Source organism: Acyrthosiphon pisum, chromosome A2, assembly GCF_005508785.2.
Source record: "Acyrthosiphon pisum isolate AL4f chromosome A2, pea_aphid_22Mar2018_4r6ur, whole genome shotgun sequence".
NCBI lineage: Eukaryota > Metazoa > Arthropoda > Insecta > Hemiptera > Aphididae > Acyrthosiphon > Acyrthosiphon pisum.
In genome coordinates, this window is record NC_042495.1 from 85,595,884 (window position 1) to 85,605,955 (window position 10,072).

The 10,072-nt window shown below is 29.4% G+C and overlaps 1 protein-coding gene across 1 annotated transcript; it reads right to left on the minus strand.

The window, feature by feature from the left end:
- Positions 1-5,625: 5,625 nt before the first annotated feature.
- Positions 5,626-6,688, minus strand: LOC107884613 (FLYWCH-type zinc finger-containing protein 1). Its single transcript, XM_016807101.2, has 2 exons — positions 6,361-6,688; positions 5,626-6,282 (listed from the first exon to the last, which is right to left on the minus strand). Exons 1-2 carry the CDS (start codon positions 6,661-6,663, stop codon positions 6,244-6,246), a joined length of 342 nt encoding a protein of 113 aa, XP_016662590.1. The 5' UTR covers positions 6,664-6,688; the 3' UTR covers positions 5,626-6,243.
- Between the last annotated feature and the right edge of the window lie 3,384 nt (positions 6,689-10,072).

Sequence of the window (10,072 nt, forward strand, 5' to 3'; positions counted from 1 at the left end):
TTATAAAAGCTTTGATTGAACCTTGAATAGAATGACTCGCGTTGGTCGTCCGTTGTAGGCTACTTGACATATAGCCGCCCAAAGTGTTGGTGGATACATACTATTTATTTCAATATAACTGTCTAACAAGTATTTTTCAACACGTTCATCTGTAGGACATAAAATGTTCAACGAAGCATTCAGTAACTTCGGCCGGCTCCAAAAAAAGTAAACCAAAAATATGAGGTATCCAAATGCCAATTTCAAACGATTGATTTTGGTATTCTGTCGACAACCCGAGCTTTTGCAGTTGTTGATACCAAGCCTGCGTCAAATGAAATTGAAATCCAATTTTTTTTTATTGTGGCCAAATTGCACTCACAGAATTTAAAATTGCCTTTCGAAATCAGTATTTATCGTATAAATCGTATAAATAGTATAAATCGTGTTTACACTTTTGGCGATAAACGTAAATGAATCGATGAGCATTTATCATCAACGAATTTGAATCATTGAATGTATTCATATACGTGTTCATATTCTTATCTGATAATAAACAAAAAACCAACGGGATATAATGACTATTTTTAATACCGTGAATTGTGAACATTTACATAAAAAATCTAGCAGCATATTTAAAAGTTCCATCCATATATAAATCGTTTACTTCACATAAAAACAGCATGTTCGATTCGCATGTAAAAATGATTATGTGTTTTTCTTCATCATTGATTAGTAAATATTGTTCACCTTGCTTAGTATTCGTGCTTATATTGCTTAAAGTTTCATGTACCTCTGCAATATTTTTTGTATTTTCTGGAAGCACTTTTTTACGAGTGTCATAAATACTTTTTCTTAGCCATTTTACGTCGTTAATTGTGAAATCATATGAACCTTCCATTTCAGATATTTCTTTTAAAATTATTTTTTTTGGTCTAGTACACAGATCATCAACTGCTTTCCTCTTACAATTTGAGTTTATAATTCGTCTTTCATTTGCGGTTGTTGAATATGGTTCGTGACTATGTATAATTTATTGACAGGATAATACTTCATATTCATAATTATCATCAGTGTACACTTTTGCGGAACAACTTTTTTTAATACATCGCCAACGAATATTTTTATCAGATATGTGTTAACTGACCCAATAAAAAATTTAAAGTTGCTTAGTAATAGTATTTTGTTTCCACGTTTATTCTCAATGATTTTAGCTTTGGCCATTATAAATTTTAAAAGTTTCACTCAATATCTTGGTTAGTCGACATAAATGGTACGAATGATGACGCTTTAACTTATAATAGAATACGATAAGCGTGTATAGTACAATGATATCACACCAAAAACACTTCGTTATAACTCCGTGCCATTTTATAATTTTACAAATACCTATGATGACAAATAAAATCAATTGTAATGTTAAATACTTAGTCAACATATTGTTGATACATTATTAATTACTGTAAATACTGAAGTGGTTACTTAATATTATTTATTTAAGTATACTTCTACGTTTTACGTCCTGCCAAATAGTTAAACATAATATGTTGACTAAGTATTTAACATTACAATTAATCTTATTTATATCATATAGGTATTTGTAATATTATAAAATGGCATTTTACTTAATTTACATATTATATCACGCGTATTTTATAAAGATTTAATCATTACTAATTTTTTTTTTTAACTTAGCTTTTTTTTACACGGAGTTATAACGAAGTGTTTTTGGTGTGATATCAGCTATTTTTTTTATGAAATAAGTCGAGATTTTATTTGACTGTATACAATAACAATAATAATCTAAGTAGCATCGTTGGCCTCCTGTTATATCTTTTTTTTTCTAAAATTATAATATTAACATTATATCGTTACATCTAACCCATATTTTATTATTATGTTTAATAATTGATGTGTACCTAATGGGCTTGAGACTTGAGTCATAGACTCATAGATGGACCATGGTGGTGAATCGCAGAATTAAGAGCATGATTTGTCATCGACCTTAATTGTTGCCACGAGTAATGAATTAATCACCAGATTGTTTATTTTATTATTATTTTATTTAATTATTGTTCCAAGTTTTCAGCATAATAATATAATAACGTCGCGCTGGATCACTAATTCACTAAACAATCACAGTCGTTGAGCCGTCAGCACGACTTAAGATAGTACCTATAATATATTATATACTATCTAGCTCAGTGGTTTTCAACCTGTGCGTCGCGGCTCCCAGGGGTGTCGTCGGTTATTATCAAATGAGCCGCGTTCGAAAACTAAAAAAAAATTGTAATAATTTATAGTTTTTGCTATCTACTTTTCGCTGCCGTGTAAGTCTGTATGCCCTATACATGTTGTACGCACTTGGGTATATGAGAGATAGATCGGCCGATCGACAGATTTCGTCATTGAATAAAGTTATATTGAATAATGTAAATTAATTGTTTGTTTTAAATTTGCGTATGAGAGCCGTATATTCGATTTCAAAATCAAAAGGAGCCGTGGACCCAAAAAGGTTGAAAACCATTGATCTAGCTGGTCGTCAGCAATATATTATACGAAATGATAATATGGTCGCCGCCGCCGCCACCATCGGGATGAGAGTAGTGGGGATTGATAAGCGGTAGGTCGGGGGATATTTACGATATGTTCCCCGACCCATCGCTTATCCATCTACACTGTCCCGTACGCAAAATCGGTCTTAAAAGTACTTGAACATTTTTGCTTATAAGTTATAACTTATAAATTATTTAACCAATCTGCTAGCGGGAACAGAGGTTCCCATCTCAGTGGCGTATTTAGTATTTTTTGTAGGGGGCGGACGACAAGAATTTTATCTTACAGATTACGATGTAAAAATTATAATATAATAATAGACATGTATTTAAAGAGCCATGGGGGGCGGATTTGTCCCCAAATCCGTCCCCGTAAATACGCCCTTGTCCCATCTGCACAATATTTCTGATCGATTGATGCCTTATACGACTTTATATGTTCAGCCGTTTGTCCTGTAGAGGTTGACAAAGGATTGACATAAATTAGGACGATTTTTCAATGTTAAAACTCTGTTTCCTGTTAATATACGTTAGTGGCTACTCCGCTATATTTTTTTACTTAGCTTCGCGCCACTACCGTCGCGCTGGATATATACACAATATCATATGTATAGTCATATATACATTAATAAATATATCCAATAATTGACAAACTAAAGACGTTAATACCAGAACACATATTTTATATTATTACTAGCTGTCTCACTCGGCATTGCCCATGTAAATTTTCAAATATTAAATAATTGTTTACATTAATATATTTTAATAAATACATTAATATTACTTACAAGAGCTTTTAATATAATTGAAATTCGAAGTGTATAACTTGTCTTGGTGGAAACGAGTATTGTGGAAAAGGGAAAGGTACACATTTGGTGGAAATGGGTATTGGTGGAAAAGGGAAAGGTACACTTTTGGTGGAAACAGGTACCGCCCATTTAGGAAGGTGGGGCATTTCCCTCGGTCAAATAATCATAATTATTCATAATATAATACTTTTATGAGGCAGGAACGCAATTATTAATATTAGTAAAACACAAAATATTATACCCCGAGGCCAAGGCACAGTTAGTCTGGCGGCTACCACTGGTGTATAAGTGTATTAATTTAGGTATTATATATAGGTATATATATATTATATATATGTACCCACTACCCATTTCCCAGTACTTACCTACAAACTACCTATAATATATTATAATAATTAATAGTAAGCTTTAAACATTTATAACATTGTAATTTGTAGGTATGCACCTATTCTTTTGAAGTATCATGGTCATGGCCTGTGGCGAAACGTCATAGGTGACAATGAGACAACGTCTTCCCACTTCGAATGTGACAAATTATTTTATTTTAGTATAGGTACCTATATATTAATATTTTTTTTTTTTATAAACACAATGTTCTAATGTACCTGTATAAATTTGTCAAATACTCAATTTTTTTTTTAAAGTTTTCTTAGCAACCCTCCCAAAAGATTGAAAAGAAAGTGGTGCCGCGACCTACTTTTATAATTTAACCTTACGACTCTGACCTGGAGTGTCACCAGTGGGTGGCTTCTCCTTCATATTTTTTCTGGCTGTTATCTTAATTTGTTAACACTTAAGCTTATTATACATAACTTGTATAGATTGTTTAACTCAAATAAAAAATAAAAAAAAAAAAAAAAAAAAAGTTTTCTTAGAGTAGACAATATGTCAAGTAAATGTACCTGGGAGAAAACACGCCGCGGCCCGACGAAAATCGGTTCATCTGCACATCCCAATGGCCAATAGTGACATCATGCCATAGTCACGGTATAGAAATCTACCTTCCTACAAACATTGATAATAAATACAGTAAATACCTACAGTGTAAATATAGTATTTATAATCAATGGTACAACTTACTGTACCATGGTGGAACCAGTCTCGATAACAGGGTCACAGAATATAATAATCAGAATAATCAGAAAGTTACTTTTTTTTTTATTGGTTCCTTCTAACTTAACGATTTATATATTTTCCATGTTATTCAGTAACTTATGAGTTAATTTATTTAATTGTTTATTGTTACGTTAAGTAATTGTATTCCTAAAAATCTTTTTATTTTTGTAATTATCTATTTTATAAAAAAACGCTTGCCAAGTCAGGACTCAGGGAACGGCATGTAAACTTTCTAGATTTTAAATTTTTAGAAATTTATTAACTGTGTGAATAGCCCCACAATTCATTTTCGTTTAGTGGAATGGATACACGTCAAAATATCGCGACAATATTGTCGCGGTAAAAATATCGTGGCAATATTATCGCGGTAAAAAAATAGCAAAAGTAAATATGTCATTGATACAAAAATATCGCAATATATATTATAATACAAAATAATAAGTACAGTCATATATAATTAATAATTTTATAATTCAATGCGTTTTGTTTTCATGACAATTTAAGTAAAAAAATTATTATAATACAAAATAATAAGTACAGTCATATATAATTAATAATTTTATAATTCATAGCATTTTGTTTTCATAAAAATGTAAGTAAAAAAATTATTATAACACAAAATATTATTAATATAATAATAAAACAATTATTAATAAGTAAATTAATAATAGCGTTATGTTAAGTCATATAATATATATATAATTTAAATTTAATTTATATTTGTTGGTATTGGAAATGGTGTGATATACCACGTAAGTAATCGTCAACTGATCTATTTTTATAGTCATCATATATTTTTTTTAGTTTTATTGTGGAATTTTTATATTTTTTTTTTCTTTGGTGCAGGTTCAAAGCCTGCAGTATATTGTTCAATTTTAAAACGATTTAAACTTTCTTCTTTTTTTAATGCAGTAATGAATGTCCAAATTGATGGATGGTGCGCACTTAACATAGAATTAAAAGAATTATGCCAACCTTCGAATTGTTTGTTTGTGGAATATTATCGTCTAACATGAATAACAATTCCAAATTTTAATTGAAAACAAAGGGGCTCTTCTAGTTCTACGATTAGGTCTACCGATCCATGTATCTTCAAAATAATCAATTAAATTTGATAATATTTCTTGTTGGTAAATTGAGATTCGACTAAAGTTTCAGAGGCGGACACTACATCATTTTCTGAAATATAAGCAAGTGTAGCTAGTTTTCTCAAATTAAGAGCAAAATCGGAATCGTTAGAATATTTGGACTGTAATCTGTTGGACTAAATATGTCACCAAATACTTTGACATAAATGAAAAAACAGCCCTTTATATCGACTGAAGGAAATACACATTTTGCAGCATTCATTGCACCTTTTTCGACATCGAACATAATAAATTTTGGACTGAGTTGTAGATGTAAGGTTTTTAATGCAAGGAACATGTGTTTATAAGTCTCTTCTTTCTTATTTGGTAGTAAAATATATGCAGTTGGTACGACATTTGAATAACTAACTCCGTGTATCGTGCAAAGTTGATGAAAAATATGAGGTGAACATGAAAAAGTGCCATCTGCTAACCAATGTTCACATATTTGCATTAACTTTAAATTTGTTTCAGTTGTAAAAATTAAAAACCTATCATGGTATCCGTCATAATTAACACTATCATACTGTAAAAAAGTCTCACCACTTGTTGTTTTCCTGTACTCGTCTGGTATTTTAAGATCATTTAGCGATTTTGGAATAGGTGGAGCACATGTTTCGATTTTTCGAATTCGTTGAACGGTACGCTTTAATTGATTTAAGCTCGGTATAGTTGTCCCGCTGCGCTTTGTGTAATCTATAATATTAGGTAAATTATTCTCTAATAAAATAAAAATATAAAATTATGGCTATAAAAATGTGTAATAAAATTTACTTCAGATGTTATAGTCCCCATAACATAGTGAGTTGTTAGTTGCGTATTTTTTGCAGTTTCTTTTAATTTTTGGATGGCCTTTTTTGCTTCAATTTTGCCCATGTCGGGAACGTGATTATTATGATCGGTTGTATGAAGAACAACTTCACCTAATGAATATAAACGTCCACGGCATTTTTTTGTGGTATATTCCAAACACCTCCAAATGATTTTACCTGTTGTTTCACTTTCACGTTCTTTTTGGTACAAAAAAGATTTATATTTTAGTATTATTCCACCTTTTTGTTTGGTAATATACTCCATGGTGCAGGCTGTGTGCTGTGTTATATTACCAAACGAATACTGTCGTGTACAGGCGTTTGTATACGAAACAAACAAATTATTGTTATCTTGTAATTTAATATCTTGTAAATAATAAATTCTGCGATAATAATGACGCGCGAGATTATTGATTTGCTATGAAATGAACCGCGATGCTATTTCCGCGATATTATTACCGCGACAATATTGTCGCGATAATTTGACGGGACACCTAGCGGGATAGATCTCCAAAACTGGAGAGCGATTTCGTTGTTTGGGGTCTTGTTAGATTCAAATTGTTGAGGAGAAGTGCAGTGAAGATTTTCAAAACTTTATCTTATAGTTAATTCACTACAGAACATTAAAACAAATTTTATTGGGCGTTTTTTGATGTTTTTCAGCTTTACAGATTTGTAGTGAATTCTGTAGTCTGTAGTCTGTACAGTGTACATATGACCTTTATGCTTTACTAAACCGTTCATTTGGTACAAAGATAGATTAGGGCTCAGCCCTCGCGAGGAAGAAGATAGGCTACATTTTGTCGGGAAAAAAGGTAAATAAGAGGTTTAACCCGGGGTGGTTCATAACGGGGATTCAAAGGGATCTCGAATTCAAACCATGGTTTCGGGTACAAATTTTTGCGTTGTTTTTTTTGTTTGGAAATGTTTGTTTATAAACAATTGCTATTGGTTTTAATAATAATAGTTATTGTTTAGAGGATAGTCGTGAAAATGTAATACAAGGCTCTTGATATACTGTTACAATAGCAGTTAAGAAATATTAAAATTACATATCTATAAGCCTAGGCACGATTTTTTGTTATAAACATATTAAGTTCGATTTTTAACAACGTTAATCAAATTGAAAATTTGAACATGATTTAATAGTTAAAAACTTAAAAATGTATAAAATGTTTAACTTTTATAACAAGGATTAAACATTTAAAACAAGGTTCCACGTAAGTATATTATACTGTAACAAAAAATATAAAAACACAGTTTTTTTTTATAGTTATTACTTATTTTATGTTAAAATTTGGACGAAATTACACATTGAATAATAACCAAGAACAACGATTTTAGTTATTTTGTAGTTGTAATTTAAAAATATAATTCGTAGCTACTTGAAATTTCTCAAGTATATTATTTTATACAGATATTGAAATATGATGATATTTATTTACCCGAACGAAATACACAACAATAATTCCTATAATTATAGTTATTTACTTAAGAACTAAGAATGTGCATTATGTATAGTATATTTATTAATTAGAAAATAAAATATAAATATGAAAATAAGAGTAATATGTAGGTATACGGTATACGGTATACTTATTCATATAATATAAATATATATAATATGCCAAGAAAATTACGAATAAGTTAACTGCTACCACGATTAAAGATAGTACTATCTTTAATCGATACTGCTACCCAAAAACATCGAACAATTATTAAATACAGTTATTAGTCCCAAAAATACCGTATCCTTATAGTATCTCCGTGGAAAATTATTATATTTAAATGCAGTTTTTGCCGTGATAAGTATATGGAAATTCTGAATGAATAGCTTAAGATTCGATTTTTTTTTCAAAAATTCAAAAATTATCAAAACATTTTTGTAGGGCCAATTCAATTTTTAAATTTCTAAAATAGCCTTTTTTTTTCATTTATTCAAATTAATATTGCTTCAAATTGGTCAAAAATTATTTTTCACAATCTTGTTTTTATATTGCTTTTTGTGGAGCAGCTCCATCTGCTGCAGCTGTGTACCAATAATTATATTCTAATAATGAATTTGACTATTATAATATTTAGTATATAGTTGTGGACCATTATACGTAAACATAAAATACATAAAAATTAGTTAACTAGCCCAGCCTTGTTATAGACCCTTGGCCTTGCTATAGCAATATGGTTATGACTTATGATTATAATATGACTTTTATTTAATGAATTATGTATTTAAATGTTAGTACCAATACAAGTTGTTTGAACAGTATTACATCAAGCATTATTGCAATAATATAGTCGATTTATTTGGGGAGGCCTTTCTGCTAATGCTCTGAGAATTGTATTAAACCAACAAAGACAAATTATTCGAATATGTCTGCACTCTGCAGAAACCTACTCTTGAAGGTTCAACGAGTCAAAACCTTAAATTATTACCTGTAGATTTACTATTTAAAAAAACTGCCATTTTATGGATAATTAAAAATATAGATAATTGGAGAACTATAAATAAAAAAAAAAAGAAAAAAGAAACATTTAGCATACGATATTAAAGTGATATATTTAAAAAAATCTTTTGGTAAAAAATGCGTGGATTACCTGGGTCTTACTTATTTTAATTCAATGCCTGTTATTATTAAAAAATATATAGGTAATCGACAAACATAACATTTTTTTAAAAACTATTAATAACTTGTTATTATTGTCCTTCGGATAGTTTTATATATGTTTACAAGCAGTTACCTATTATATTGTATTCTATTATGTAATATTTTCTATTTTATTTGTATTTATATTATTTAATTATTATTTGTAAGTAAATTGTCACTCACTATCTTCAACACAACCTTTGCTTTTAGAAGGTTAAAAAAAAAAAATTGTTAATTCTGAAAATTTTATAAATCCTCCCCTCCTCGCCTAAATCTTTTTTAAAAATGTATATTTACCTAAATGTTATTTGTTTCATAATAAGTTCATTTAAAGTAAATTATGATACACAAACATTGTTTTCTCTATCAGTGTATCATTAAACTATTAAAAATAATAATACCAATTAACAACGCTAGCTTGCGATTACTATAAAGTCAGTCATAAATTATCTTTTATAATAATTATTATTGTTTTGAGAGTAATTCAATTCTAATAATTGTTTATACTAGGTAGTATTGATTATTAATACTAGTATTTATAATCAATGGTAGTAGGTACCACATTACCATCAGTGTTTGGCATCCATTTCCGGATCGATGTAGACGAGCTGATTTTACTTTTGGATTCTATCCAAAAAAACTGATCGCAAACATACATAATAATTTAATAGTACAAATAGTACAATTTACGTATAAGTGTATAACTTTATTAGTATATTATATTATATAATAATATTATACTTATAATAATTTAATAACTACGTCATAATTTTATTCGAACAATCGAACAAAAAATCACAATTTAATTTACAATAACTGATAACCGTCTTCCAATAATGTGCTCTAAGAGACTAGCTCACCTTGCGCGTAATAAACTTATCGAGGTCATGGAATTAATTGATTAAATTAGGGAGAAGGTAAAAGAAGGATAAACAAATTGGATATTAATTGTAGAAGCATAATTTGTATTATAGGTTATACGTGTGTGATGTGTCCTATAATACAGGTTGCGAATTGCGATGGTGTACA

What these genes read in the sequence shown, in the direction of transcription:
- LOC107884613 (XM_016807101.2), bottom strand. Translation starts at nt 6,663, where the DNA reads ATGGAGTATATTACCAAACAAAAAGGTGGAATAATACTAAAATATAAA. An exon ending in TGGGGACTATAACATCTGAA is followed by an intron (nt 6,283 to 6,360) that starts GTAAATTTTATT and finishes CTAATATTATAG; the next exon opens with ATTACACAAAGCGCAGCGGG.